Raw genomic sequence first — 14,836 nt, forward strand, 5'->3', positions numbered from 1 at the left:
GGATGTCCGGGGCGGAGCATGACAGTACCACCCTCTGGTGGGTAGCCCATATAGGCGGAAGACATGGTGGATGAGTAATTCTGTGGTTTCTTTGGCTGAGGGGAGCTTGGGCAGAGGAATGAAATGGACGGTCTTGGAGAAATGGTCAATGACAGTGAGGATGCATGTGTTGCCACCTGAGTTGGGGAGTCCTGCGATGAAGTCCAGGGCGATGTGAGACCAAGGTCGATGTGGAGTCAGGAGGGGTCTTAGCAAGCCGGCAGGGGGTCGATTGGTTGTCTTGTTCCGGGAGCATGTGTCGCAGACTGCCATGAACTCCTAGATGTCCTCCTTGATAGATGGCCACCAAAAGTGCTGCCGGATGAGTGCCAGGGTTTGGGCGGCTCCCGGATGACAGGCCAGCTTGGAGCCATGACCCAACTGCAGCACCTGGGTTCGCATAGGACAGGGAACAAACAGATGGTTAGGAGGAATGTTGTTGGGGTTACCTTCACCGGTGTCCTGCTCCAGGCCCTTCTGCACGAGCTTCTCAACCTCTAGAATGGCGGCTCCTACCAGGCAGTGTGGAGGAAGGATGGTCTCGGGTGGCTTAGGCTCCTCTTGGTGGGAAGAAAACATCCTGGACAGGGCATCGGGTTTGCCGTTCTTGGAGCCTGGGTGGTAGGAAAGCGTGAAGTTGAACTGGGAGAAGACGAGACCAACAGACTTGACAGGAATTAAGGCGTTTAGCAGACTTGAGATACTCCAGATTCTTATGGTCGGTCCAGACTAGGAAGGGGAGCTCCGACCCCTCGAACCAGTGCCTCCACTCCTCCAAGGCTAGTTTAACAGCCAGTAGTTCTCAGTTGCTGATGTTGTAATTCTGTTCGGCTGGGAATAGCCGGCGGGAGAAGAAGGACCATGGGTGGGCCTTGTCGTCACTGGCCCTCTGGGATAGTATAGCTCCGACCCCTGACTCGGAAGCATCGACCTCGACAATAAACTGCTTGGTAGGATTGGGTATGGTGAGAATGGGTGCTGTGGTAAACCTGTGCTTGAGCATGGAAAAGGCTTTCTCTGCTTCCTCCCCCCACTTGAATTGGGTCTTGGTCAAGGTCAGGGCTGAGAGAGGTCCGGCCACCATGCTGAAGTTGCGAATGAAGCGCCTGTAGAAGTTGGCGAATCCTAGGAAGTGCTGGAGCTCTCATCTCAAAGATGGGGTGGGCCAATCAGCAACTGCCTCGAGCTTGAGGGGGTCCATCTGGATCCTTGCTGGGGAGATGATGAATCCCAGAAACGAGACAGAGCTCTGGTGAAATTCGCTCTTTTCCGCCTTGACGAACAATTTGTTCTCTAGCAGGCACTGGAGGACCTGCCGGACATGACCCCTATGTTCCTCCAGGGAGCAGAAGAAGATCAGGATGTCATCCAGGTACACGAAAATGAAGATGTTTAGGAAGTCCCTTAAGAAGACGTTAATGAGTGCCTGGAAGACTGTGGGCGCGTTGGTCAGGCCAAAAGGGACCATGAGGTACTCGTAGTGACCAGTGTTGGTGTTAAAGGCCATCTTCCACTCATCCCCCTCCCTGATCCTGACGAGATGGTATGCATTGCGTAGATCTAGCTTGGTGAATACCTTGGCTCCCTGGAATAGTTCAAAGGCCATGGTCATGAGCGGTAGTGGGTAGCGGTTCTTGACCGTGATGGTGTTGAGACCCCGATAGTCAATGCAGGGGCGGAGCGACTTGTCCTTTTCCAAAAAGAAGAATCCTACCCCTGCTGGGGAAGAGGAAGGACGGATGATCCCAGCTGCCAAAGATTCGGAGATGTACTTCTCCATGGCTTGTCTTTCGATGGAAGGGAGAGAGTAGAGTCGTCCTTTGGGTGGTGCTGTCCCAGGTAGGAGGTCGATTCCACAGTCATAGGGTCTGTGAGGAGGGAGGGACACTGCTCGGGTCTTGCTGAAAACAAGTTTGAGATCCAGATATTCCAAAGGCACATGAGAGAGGTCGGGGAACTCGCTGGCTGAAGGCTGCGGTGGTTTAGTGGGAGGCAGAGCGAAGTTCAGACAGGAAGCTAGGCAGGACTGGCTCCAGCCTAGGATGGTGTTGTCAGCCCAGTTAAGGTGGGGGTTGTGCTGCATTAACCATGGTAATCCTAGGATGATGGGTACGTGGGGGTTGTTCATGATGTGAAACTGGATGGTTTCTGAGATGCTGGATGCTGGTCAAGCCGGTGCCATTGAGTGTCAGGACAGTGAGAGGGATGTCGAGAGCAAGTAGCGGGATTCCCAGACGCTTGGCAGTGGTGGAGCAGATCAGGTTCCTGTCTGCCCCTGAGTTGATGAGGGCCTGGAGGTGGTGATGCTGGTTGTCATGGATAATGATGACAGGAAGTAATGGATGATTAGCGGGGGACTGGTTCCAAGCATTGCCCACCAGGGCCCCTTGATTCACTGGTGGGCTTGTCCTTTTAGCGGGCAGGCTCGGCAGATGTGTCCCAGCTGACCGCAGTAGAAGCAGGCCCCCATGCTCCGCCGGCGACGTCGTTCCTCAGCTGACACCCGAACCCGGTCTACCTGCATGGGTTCGATGGACCCGGTGGAAGGTGAAGAGGAGGTGAATCTGGGGCGGTTCTTCTCTCTCCTCCGTTGCTGGATCCGAACGTCGATGCGGTTGGCGAGGTCCATGAGGCTGGAGAGGTCTTATGGCAGTTCCCGCGATACCAATTCGTCCTTGATGGCGTCGGACAAGCCATGCAGGAACGTGGTGATCTGGGCATTCTCGTTCCAACCGCACGAAGCCGCCAACATCCGAAACGCGATGGCATAATCCAAGGTAGACTGGGACCCCTGCTGCAGCTCCATGAGCTTTCTGGCCGCCTCCCGGCCGGACAGAGAGCAGTCGAAAGTTCGCCTCATCTCCTCAGAGAAATCCTTGAAACTGGAACAAAATGGTGCATTGGCATCCCAGACCGCAGTTCCCCACTCTCTGGCCTTGCCGGTGAGGAGTGTTATTGTATATGCTACCCGGGAGCGTTCTGTGGGGAAGGCCAGAGGTTGCAGTTCTAGGATCAACGAACATTGAGACAAAAACAATCTGCAAGTACCTGGTTCTCCATTGTAGGGCTGAGGTGCTGGAAGTCTCGATTCGTGGAGAAAGGCAGTGGCAGGAGCTGAAGTACGAGATGGCTGAGCAGGGGTAGGCATGGCTTGACAGTGCTGCATCTGCATGGTGAGAAGGTTGAGTGTGTTGGACAGGGTGGCGAGGTTCTGGGTAATTTGTTGTAGGTCTTGTTGGTGGGTCCCGAGGAGAGTCCGTTGCTGCTGGATGGCTGTTCTGAGATGGGCGAGTTCCGCTGGATCCATGTTGACCAGAACGTACTGTTAGGGCTGGTGGAGGTATGGTGAAGTTAGGATCCAAAAACAGAACACAGACAGTAATCCAATAAATAAGATGATTTAATACAGGGAAGAAAGGGTGTGGCAAAAGATAAACAAACAGGACAAAAAACAAATAGTAAAAATAGTCCGGGCAAAATGAGAACAACTTGACAAAAACACGAGACAGGCAAAGACAAAAAAGTTGGGGCAAAAAACCATAAACAAGAAAAGACCCTTAGTGCAAGAAACCATGAACCAGAAGTAACCCTTAGTGCAAAAAAAACAAGAACCAGAAAAATGCTAGTGCAAAAACTACGGACAAGAGAAAATCACTAGAGAGAAAAACCATGAGGAGCAAGAGAGGCACAGAAACGGCTAGAGAAGCAAACTAGACGTTCTGGCAAAAACAGAGTCTGAAAACCAGAATGTGAGTTCAGGGGAGAAGGAATTCCTGTCCAGGATTCCGATCGGTGCTGGCGTGAGAGATACGTAATCTCCGGAGTGGATGTCCGGGGCGGAGCATGACATTTTAGTTCAGTTAATTGAAATGATATTCTTTAATATAAACACTAGTAGGCCCTACTTTTGAGAAATACAAAACCCTACAGAGCACAAAGAGGGTATTAGAAATAATCGTTTATGACTTTTTCAACTGAGTGTACCGATTTAATGTTTTACCTAATTAGCATAATTAATACTAATTAAATACTAATTTACATAATTTGTTTAAACTAATATTTCAAACTTCGTATTCAGTATACAACCATCTATGTGCCTGCCAATTTTCATGTAAATATTTTGGGAAAAAAATTAAGAAAAAACATTTGATCTCATTGGTTAATGAGGCCCATTTTGGACCATGTGATCCTCATACAGAATATTATGACAGTTTTATAAAATTTAAGCTGTTTTTTCAATCTTTAATTTGTAATATCTCAAGCAATTTGGATTGAATTTTCACCTGATATGCCTACCATTAATATAAAGATACACACTTACTGGCTACTTTGGAACACCTGTACTCCTGCTCATGCATTTCATTTCAGATTACTGTATTGTTCATATCTTACGTTTTAACAGAAATGTAATATTATCTCTCCAGATCAACAGTCTACGTTCACATTCTGTACATTGACAAAAAGTTTACGATTGCTATAAAGTTGTAGGATATTTGTACAAATCTTTCCCAGAGCTATGAACAACATCCTTTAAACTTCCATATGAGGAATGAACTCATGGCAGAAATCACAGATTGTGTTGTGTGATGTGCAAAAGTGGCATGAACAATACGACAGTGGATCATTTTGCGTTTCTTGATGGTTTCATGGGTTAAGGTTAAAAATTCAGCATGAATGCACCAAGTGGGGAAAAAAAAACATTTCTGGGGCAAAGGTCAACATGTGCTGACATGTTCTTCAGAGGCTGGTGATGATTGCTGCTCTTCTGTAAAATCTGATGAGCCAAACACACACACACACACACACAATGGGCATGAATAAATGAATGACACTACACGAGCTCTAATATGAAGATTTATAATGAATAATTTTTATGCATCTTGAAAAGAACAAAAAGCATGTATGAACCATTGAACAAGTTCAGTGGCATATATTTGTGTTCATTAGGATTTTTTTTCAATGCACTTCTGAACAGAGTGCTCTCTCTCGATACGAGACTGTCGACTCGTCTCAACTTTGATATAATGATTAATATCTAATCAAAGTGAACACACTTTGTTCCTTGCTATTAAATATGTAATCAAAGACAGCACTCAACATGCCAAACATAGGAAGCCCCACCTCCACGTTGCATGCTTTTGTAGTCACGCTGATGCAATGATTTCCAGCTCATTAAGACTTTTTTTTATATTGTTGTTGTTGTTCTCACCTTCTGGCTTAATGGAATTAACTTTTTTTACTTGTTTGATTTGAAATGTGCAGTTTTGTTATTCACTAGATGACTAGTTCAGTAGTTCAGACACACTTTCTGAGAACAGGGGGATGAGAGCTCACCTGTAAGGCCAAGTTTCTTGCAGCACGAGTTGCAGGTATGTTTGAGGACAAAGTTCCTGACTGAACTGTCATCCAAAGTGGCTGAGCCAAATGGCAAATTTTTGGATGAACTACAAAAGCAAAGATCATACTCATCCACCATATTATACACACAAGAAAATCATGTGTTTTATGATTAGTAAGGAATAAAACACTTGGGGCCACGCTGTCATAGGAAAATAATGTACGAGCAGGTGGCTTGGTGCAGAGCGGAGTTAGACCTCCAACCTGAACTGAATTCATTTTCTTTAAACAGCACACGGTGAAGTCTTTCATTCCTCGTATGCCACAACAATTTGCTGACATTTCCCCTCCAAGCCACCAGAGGGCACCATCACCAGAGTTCACAGCTTTACAGTTTGCCTCCCATTCATTTAAGTTCTCAGCCTTTTGCCTAGTCCTTAATGGTTTTGGATTATAATGTTGATACCTGGTTTTTGTACTGTGCTCACTCTGGCTTGTGCTTTAGATTTGTTTGCTCTCATGTTTTCTATGCTGCTTTTGACCCTTGACTACAAACGAATCTTAGCAAATGGACCCTTCCTCTGTGCTGGAGAGCTCTTGACAGAAAAATGGCATACTTTATTCATTTATAATTACATTCAATGTGGTGGAATTTAGTACTTGAGATCAGTCTTGGATCAGTCACTTTTTGAAGGTCTCAGTCTCGTCTTGGAATCAATAATAATAATAATAATACATCTGTTTTGTATAGCGCTTTTCATGGTACTCAAAGACGCTTCACAGGAAGTTCAAACACACACACACACACACACAATCACACACACACACACACAGATACAGCAACAGATAAATAATAGACAAAGAAAGAAAAAAAAAAAAATATATATATATATATATATATATATATATATATATATATATATATATATATATATATAAAATAAAAAATAAATTAATAAAAAATAAAAAGTAAAAAGTCCACCAGTGGGGTCAGGATGTAATTCCCGTGGTGTAGCAGCCACAGTCCCACCAAAAGGCGCATGAAAACAAGTCCCACATCTCCAGCACTGCCGCCGTGACGCTGTCAGCAACATCACTCGAACACCACGCCATGGATCCACAAAGCGAGCAGAGAAGCTCCGCCACACAGAGCGCTGGTGTGTCCCAAACCGCCTGCACAGCCGCCGTGACACCACCGAGCAACATCGCTTGGAACATCACGTCAAGCGTTAGCGCAGAGCGCTGGACAACCATGAAGTAAAATGAACAACGAGCTCAATGCAGTCCACAGCTAGGAGCGCAGGCATCGCCCATGGCGAACCAAGGCCTGGAGGGAACCGACACCCAAAAATAGGTCCGGAGCTACCCCACAACCGGTGGAGAAAACACTCAGACAAACATCAAACTACACAAACACACAGAAAAAAAAATAGAAAAAGAAATAAAATAAAATAAAAAAACAGAAAAGCTCCGGTGAGAAGTGGCAGCCAGAACGTGCACGACGTACTCTCAACCGGAAACGGGCTAGGAAATTAACCATGTTTTTACTCGGTCCAGTCTCGGTCTCAGACATAGAGGACTCTGGATTTTATTTCAAGACTGGTCAAGACCACAACTGCGGGGATTTCACTAAACTGCCTGTGCATTGTCTGATTTATTTGTTAACATTGTTACTGTGATTGGATGTAAAACTTCCTGCCTCAAATGTGACCAATAACATGACTCATTGCTAATTTGAAATTTTCATGACTGTTAACGGCTGTCACCCTTCCCCCACCCCCTTCACACCCGGTCTGGTCCTGGTTTTGATTCGGTCTCGCCCTGCCTTGGTCTTGGTCTTGGCTTGATCTCAATCCCTCAAAATCTTGGTCTTGTCTTGGTCTTGATACACCTTGATCTTGGTCATGACCTGGTCTTGGTTTAGGTGGTCTTGATTACAGCACTAGTGGAATGTCTGTGAAACAAGTTATCGCTAGTAGTAGTAGGCCTCCATCAGTCATGTCAATTATGGTGGTGTGCCCTGGTTGCGGGTTCCAGTGTCTGGTGCAACTTCGACTGTGGCTGGTTAGTCTAATGCAGGAGAGACATGATCTTCCACATTTGGCACATATGTAGACCATCTCTGTGTTTTGAGGGTTGCTTCCTTTCTTCTTCCTCTGGGAACACTTCTCCTTGGCTTGCTTGGTCAGTGATTCTTCTCCCTTTTTGAGGCCTTCTTTCAGGACACATTTCCAGCTGGTGCAATTGTCCGCTGTTTCCTCCCAGTTCTCGATGTTGATGCCTATGGCTTTCAGGTCGTGCTTGCAAACATCCATGTAATGCAGCTTCGGACAGCCAGTGGGCCTCTTCCCAGTCACCAGTTCTCCATACAGGATGTCTTTTGGGATGCGCCCATCATCCATGTGATGAACATGGCCAAGCCAGCATAGTCTGCGTTGTCTCAGGAGTGTATACATCAAAGGGAGGCCAGCACGGGACAGCACCTCTGTATTTGGTACCCTGTCCTTCCAGGACACTCCAAGGATGCGACATAAGCAGCGCAAATGAAAAGAGTTCAGTTTCTTCTCTTGATATGCATAAGTTGTCCAGGTCTCGCTCCCATATAACAGGATGCTGATTGTACAGGCATTGTATACCGCTGATCTGGTCGTCTCCGCGAGTTTCTTGTTTTCCGAGACACGTGATGTAAGTCCTCATGGCTATGGGGAAAGCCATAGCTTAATGGTTAGATAAGCAGCTTTGGGACCAAAAGGTTGCTGGTTTGATTCCCTGGACCAGCAGGAATAGTTGAAGTGCCCTTGAGCAAGGCATCTAACCCCCAGGCTGCTCTGGGTGTGTTGTATGTCACTCTGGATAAGAGCATCTGCTAAATGCCAGTAATGTAATGGTATAATGGTTATAAAAAATCATTATTAACTTTCTTTTGAAGTTAACACAAAAAATGTCTTGTTAATAAAAAATTGTGAAATACAACATCCAGCATGCTTTTACTTTATCTCTGAGAAGCTTTTCTTTCCCCCCCTCACTGGAGAAAAACTCACCACATCAACAATTACACTGTACATTTTTCTTTGTTTTGAAATGTAAATGTATTACATGTAACGGGCACATTTATATAAACCTGTGTCAAAATTGCTGTAATAGAAAACTGATCAATATTTTCTGACCAATCAGATTTCAACAGCACTGCACTATAAAATGTAACCATCCATATTGGGTAATTTCACATATACAGTGGGGAAAATAAGTATTTGATACACTGCCGATTTTGCTAGTTTTCCCATTTACAAAGAATGGAGAGGTCTGTAACTTTTATTCTAGGTACATTTCAACTGTGAGAGATAGAATCTTCAAAAAAAATCCAGAAAATCACATTGTATGATTTTTAAATAATTAATTTGCAATTTATTGCATGAAATAAGTATTTGATCACCTACCAACCAGCAAGAATTCTGGCTCTCACAGACCTGTTAGATTTTCTTTAAGAAGCCCTCCTATTCTCCACTCATTACCTGTATTAATTGCACCTGTTTGAACCTGTTACCTGTATAAAAGACACCTGTCCACCCACTCAATCAATCAGACTCCAACCTCTCCACCATGGGCAAGACCAAAGAGCTGTCTAAGGACTCCAGGGACAAAATTGTAGACCTGCACAAGGCTGGGATGAACTACAGGACAATAGGCAAGCAGCTTGGTGAGAAGGCAACAACTGTTGGCGCAATTATTAGAAAATGGAAAAAGCTCAAGATGACTGTCAATCTCCCTCGGTCTGGGGCTCCATGCAAGATCTCGCCTCGTAGGGTATCAATGATCATGAGAAAGGTGAGGGATCAGCCCAGAACTACACGGGAGGACCTGGTCAATGACCTGAACAGAGCTGGGACCACAGTCTCAAAGATTACCATTAGTAACACAGTACACTGTCATGGATTAAAATCCTGCAGCGCGCGCAAGGTCCCCCTGCTCAACCCAGCACATGTCCAGGCCTGTCTGAAGTTTGCCAATGACCATCTGGATGATCCAGAGCAGGCATGGGAGAAGGTCATGTGGTCAGATGAGACCAAAATAGAGCTTTTTGGTATAAACTCCACTCGCCGTGTTTGGAGGAAGAAGAAGGATGAGTACAACCCCAAGAACACCATCCCAACTGTGAAGCATGGGGGTAGAAACATCATACTTTGGGGGTGCTTTTTTGCAAAGGGGACAGGACGACTGCACCGTATTGAGGGGAGGATAGATGGGGCCATGTATCGCAAGATTTTGGGCAACAACCTCCTTCCCTCGGTAAGAGCATTGAAGATGGGTCGTGGCTGGGTCTTCCTGCATGACAATGACCCGAAACACACAGCTAGGGCAACTAAGGAATGGCTCCGTAAGAAGCATTTCAAGGTTCTGGAGTGGCCTAGCCAGTCTCCAGACCTGAACCCAGTAGTAAATCTTTGGAGGGAGCTGAAACTCCCGTGTTGCCCAGCGACAGCCCCGAAACTTGAAAGATCCAGAGAAGATCTGTATGGAGGAGTGGGCCAAAATCCCTGCTGCAGTGTGTGCAAACCTGGTCAAGAACTACAAGAAACGTCTGACCTCTGTAATTGTAAACAAAGGTTTCTGTACCAAATATTAAGTTGTTTTTATATTGTATCAAATACTTATTTCATGCAATAAAATGCAAATTAATTATTTAAAAATCATACAGTGTGATTTTCTGGATTTTTTTTTAGATTGTCTCTCACAGTTGAAGTGTACCTACGATGAAAATTACAGACCTCTCCATTCTTTGTAAGTGGGAAAACTTGCAAAATCGGCAGTGTATCAAATACTTATTTTCCCCACTGTACAGACCTAATATTATTACTAATCACTGTTAGTAAAATGGGTTGGATTCTGGTTAAATGGACCCGTCTAAGACTGATAAATGTTAAACTGAAGGACATCCATAAACGAACACAATCGGTGGAAAAGCTCAAGGAGAACCAAGTGGCTCCAAGTAACGAAATACTGTAAAGGTGTTCAAACAGATAATTTTACTCCATAGAATCTTGATCAAGATGAAACACACTACATCTGTACAGCATGTTCTACTGAAGTTACACAATATCTGTTCAAGAAAACTAACCTTTTATCAACTGCTCTGATCACAGAGGGGTCTGTCAGCTCCTCCCCCACACCTGAGAAAAGTGACAGCTGTATTGAATACAACATTCGTGTTGAACATCATTTGACAGGAATTGTGTATATAGAGACAAGTGCATACAAATAAAGACTATATATAGACCTTGCAAGTCAAGTATGAGCAGCTCTTTGCCTGTGTACTCATAAGTCCAGTGTGAGAAAGCCAACACTGTCTCTTCCAGGCCACAAGAGGGCGTGATTTCTTCTCCTGTGTTATTGTTGTACTTCATGAAGTTACTGCTCATGCTCCGCTCTATGGTAAGCCACTGGCCTTTAGTCTGCCAGTATAGCAGGGACATATCCAGAAATCTAAGGAAGGGACACAAGGGGCACTTGTTTAAGTGTCCATGTGTGCTCTCCAAGCACACATGGACACTTCTGCAGTATTTCAACTCACATGGGGGAATGAGGAATAGAGCTGGGTTTGACTTGATTGAAGACCTGCATGAGCTTTTGGGCTGCTCTCTGCTGCTGGATTTCCTACCAGAATAGTTGGTAAAACAAAGAGAATATTAAATAATAATATCAATAGATATGGAACGGAATGACAGTATAATGCATTATGGATAGAAATAGAGAATCATATAGGATAGAACAGATTACTTGCAACCACGTGATCAAAATGCATTATGTCATGAGCATCCGCCATGATGATGGATATACAAAGCAACTAGGATGGCAGCCGCTGAAAGTGTGTCTGTAAACAATGCTGAATTTTCTCAATATTACCATGATTTGAATGGTCAAGTGAAGATTTGATATAAAGAGAAGATAGATATGTGTGGGTTTGACTCATATTATTTTAAAAAATCAGACTTTTCTGAAGATAAGACACTTCTACTGACCTTCAAGTACCCAGATATCATGTTCTATCTGGTTTGGCTGCCGAAAAATCAAGTCTGACCTTGGACGAAACATAGCCCATTTTCTGAGTGGGTGCCCAGTCTGGATTGTTTCTATCATATAATTTTGCTGGCGCTTCTAGAAGCAAAATGGTAATACACGTGTTAAAATTATAACAACGACCAAGTGAACTACGACAAGAGAATGCTCATTTTATACCAAAATTCTAGCAACACAAAATAAATTCACCAAGCGCTCGCATACGAGCCCCGTATGCGAGCGCTTGGTGGCCGGGCCTTTGCCCATGGGGCCCGGCCGGGCTCAGCCCGAAGAGCTGACGTGGGCCCGACCTCCTGTGGGTTCACCACCCACAGAGGTAGCAGTAGGGGACTGGTGCAATGTGGATTGGGTGGCAGTCGAAGGCAGGGGCCTCGACGACCTGATCCCCGGACACAGCGGCTGGCTGTTGGGACATGGAATGTCACTTCGCTGGGGGGGAAAGAGCCTGAGCTTGTGCGGGAGGTTGAGAGGTACCGGCTAGAGATAGTCGGGCTCACCTCCACGCACAGCTTGGGCTCTGGAACCCAGCTCCTCGAGAGGGGCTGGACTCTCCACTTCTCTGGAGTCGCCCGTGGTGAGCGGCGGCGGGCTGGTGTGGGCTTGCTTATAGCTCCCCAGCTCAGCCGCCATGTGTTGGAGTTTACCCCAGTGAACGAGAGGGTCGCCTCGCTGCGCCTTCGGATTGGGGAGAGGGCTCTTGCTGTTGTTTGTGCCTATGGCCCAAATAGCAGTATAGAGTATCCGGCCTTCTTGGAGTCCCTGGGAGAGGTACTGAGGAGTGCTCAGACTGGGGACTCCATTGTGTTACTGGGGGACTTCAATGCTCACGTTGGAGATGACAGTGACACCTGGAGGGGCGTGGTTGGGAGGAACGGCCTCCCCGATCTGAACCCGAGTGGTGTTTTGTTATTGGACTTCTGTGCTAGTCACGGTTTGTCCATAACGAACACCATGTTCGAGCATAGGGGTGTCCATAAGTGCACGTGGCACCAGGACACCTTAGGTCGGAGGTCAATGATAGACTTTGTAGTCGTTTCATCTGATCTCCGGCCCTATGTCTTGGACACTCGGGTGAAGAGAGGGGCTGAGCTGTCAACTGATCACCACCTGGTGGTGAGTTGGATCCGCTGGCGGAGGAGGAAGCTGGACAGACCTGGCAGGCCCAAACGTATGGTGAGGGTCTGCTGGGAACGTCTGGCCGAGCACTCTGTCGGGGAGGTCTTTAACTCCCACCTCCGGGAGAGCTTTTCCCAGCTTCCGAGGGAGGCGGGGGACATTGAGTCTGAGTGGACCATGTTCTCTACCTCCATTGTGGACGCAGCTGTTCAGAGCTGTGGCCGCAAGGTCTCCGGTGCCTGTCGTGGCGGCAATCCCCGAACCCGGTGGTGGACACCAGAAGTAAGGGATGCCGTCAAGCTGAAGAAGGAGTCCTATCGGGCCATGTTAACCTCCAGGACTCCCGAGGCAGCTGACGGGTATCGGCAGGCCAGGCGTGCTGCAGCTCGGGCAGTTGCGGAGGCAAAAACTCGGAACTGGGAGGAGTTCGGGGAGGCCATGGAGAAGGACTATCGGTCGGCCTCGAAGAAATTCTGGCAAACCGTCCGGCGCCTCAGGAGGGGGAAGCAGTACTCTGCCAACACTGTTTACAGTGCGGGTGGGGAGCTGTTGACCTCGACTGGGGACATTGTCGGGCGGTGGAAGGAATACTTTGAGGATCTCCTCAATCCCACCGTCATGTCTTCCACTGAGGAGACTGAGGCTGATGACTCAGAGGTGGACTCGTCCATTACCCAAGCCGAAGTCACTGAGGTGGTTTGCAAGCTCCTCGGTGGCAAGGCACCGGGGGTGGATGAGATCCGCCCTGAGTATCTCAAGTCTCTGGATGTTGTGGGGCTGTCTTGGTTGACACGCCTCTGCAACATCGCGTGGCGGTCAGGGACAGTGCCTCTGGAGTGGCAGACTGGGGTGGTGGTCCCTCTTTTTAAGAAAGGGGACCGGAGAGTGTGCCCCAATTATAGGGGAATCACACTTCTCAGCCTCCCAGGGAAGGTTTACTCCAGGGTACTGGAGAGGAGAATTCGACCTATAGTCGAACCTCGGATCCAGGAGGAACAATGCGGTTTTCGTCCTGGTCGCGGAACACTGGACCAGCTCTATACCCTTCATAGGGTGCTCGAGGGTTCATGGGAGTTTGCCCAACCAGTCCACATGTGCTTTGTGGATCTGGAGAAGGCATTCGACCGTGTCCCCCGTAGTATTCTGTGGGGGGTGCTTCGGGAGTATGGGGTTCGGGGCTCTTTGCTAAGGGCTGTCCGGTCCCTGTACGAACGGAGCAGGAGTCTGGTTCGCATTGCCGGCAGTAAGTCAGACCTGTTCCCAGTGCATGTTGGACTCCGGCAGGGCTGCCCTTTGTCACCGGTTCTGTTCATAATTTTTATGGACAGAATTTCTAGGCGCAGCCAGGGGCCAGAAGGAATCCTGTTTGGGAACCACAGGATTTCATCTCTGCTTTTTGCGGATGATGTTGTCCTGTTGGCTTCTTCAAACCAGGACCTTCAGCATGCACTGGGGCGGTTTGCAGTCGAGTGTGAAGCGGCTGGGATGAGAATCAGCACCTCCAAGTCCGAGGCCATGGTTCTCGACCGGAAAAGGGTGGCTTGCCCTCTCCAGGTTGGTGGAGAAGTTCTGCCTCAAGTGGAGGAGTTTAAGTATCTCGGGATCTTGTTCACGAGTGAGGGAAGGATGGAGCGTGAGATCGACAGGCGGATCGGTGCAGCCTCCGCAGTGATGCGGTCGCTTTACCGGTCCGTTGTGGTGAAGAAGGAGCTGAGCCAAAAGGCGAAGCTCTCAATTTACCGGTCGATCTACGTTCCGACTCTCACCTATGGTCATGAGCTTTGGGTAATGACCGAAAGGACAAGATCGCGGATACAAGCGGCCGAAATGAGTTTCCTTCGCAGGGTGGCTGGGCGCTCCCTTAGAGATAGGGTGAGAAGCACAGTCACTCGGGAGGAGCTCGGAGTAGAGCCGCTGCTGCTCCACATCGAGAGGAATCAGCTGAGGTGGCTCGGGCATCTTTTTCGGATGCCTCCTGGACGCCTCCCTGGGGAGGTGTTCCAGGCATGTCCCCCCGGGAGGAGGCCCCGGGGAAGACCCAGGACACGCTGGAGGGACTATGTCTCTCGGCTGGCCTGGGAACGCCTCGGTGTTCTTCCCGAGGAGCTGGCCGAGGTGTCTGGGGAAAGGGAAGTTTGGGCTTCCCTGCTTAGACTGCTGCCTCCGCGACCCGGTCCCGGATAAAGCGGAAGAAGACGAGACGAGACGAGACAAAATAAATTCTTCCATGGTATTATCAAGAAAGCTTTTGAATCTCACCTGAGATAAA

General features: G+C 47.6%; 1 protein-coding gene across 1 annotated transcript in view; it reads right to left on the minus strand.

Annotated features, from left to right (window-relative positions):
- Positions 1 to 4,747: 4,747 nt before the first annotated feature.
- trpm6 (transient receptor potential cation channel, subfamily M, member 6) overlaps positions 4,748 to 14,836 on the minus strand; it is an 89,558-nt gene continuing 79,469 nt past the window's right edge. The window contains exons 34-38 of the mRNA XM_060908016.1: positions 10,946 to 11,028; positions 10,652 to 10,857; positions 10,493 to 10,544; positions 5,374 to 5,483; positions 4,748 to 4,813 (exon numbers count right to left, since the gene is read on the minus strand). Of these exons, the coding sequence (XP_060763999.1) occupies positions 4,755 to 4,813; positions 5,374 to 5,483; positions 10,493 to 10,544; positions 10,652 to 10,857; positions 10,946 to 11,028 (510 nt within the window). The 3' untranslated portion in view covers positions 4,748 to 4,754. The remainder of the gene's footprint in view (positions 4,814 to 5,373; positions 5,484 to 10,492; positions 10,545 to 10,651; positions 10,858 to 10,945; positions 11,029 to 14,836) is intronic.

The sequence above is a fragment of the Neoarius graeffei genome, chromosome 24, assembly GCF_027579695.1.
Source record: "Neoarius graeffei isolate fNeoGra1 chromosome 24, fNeoGra1.pri, whole genome shotgun sequence".
NCBI lineage: Eukaryota > Metazoa > Chordata > Actinopteri > Siluriformes > Ariidae > Neoarius > Neoarius graeffei.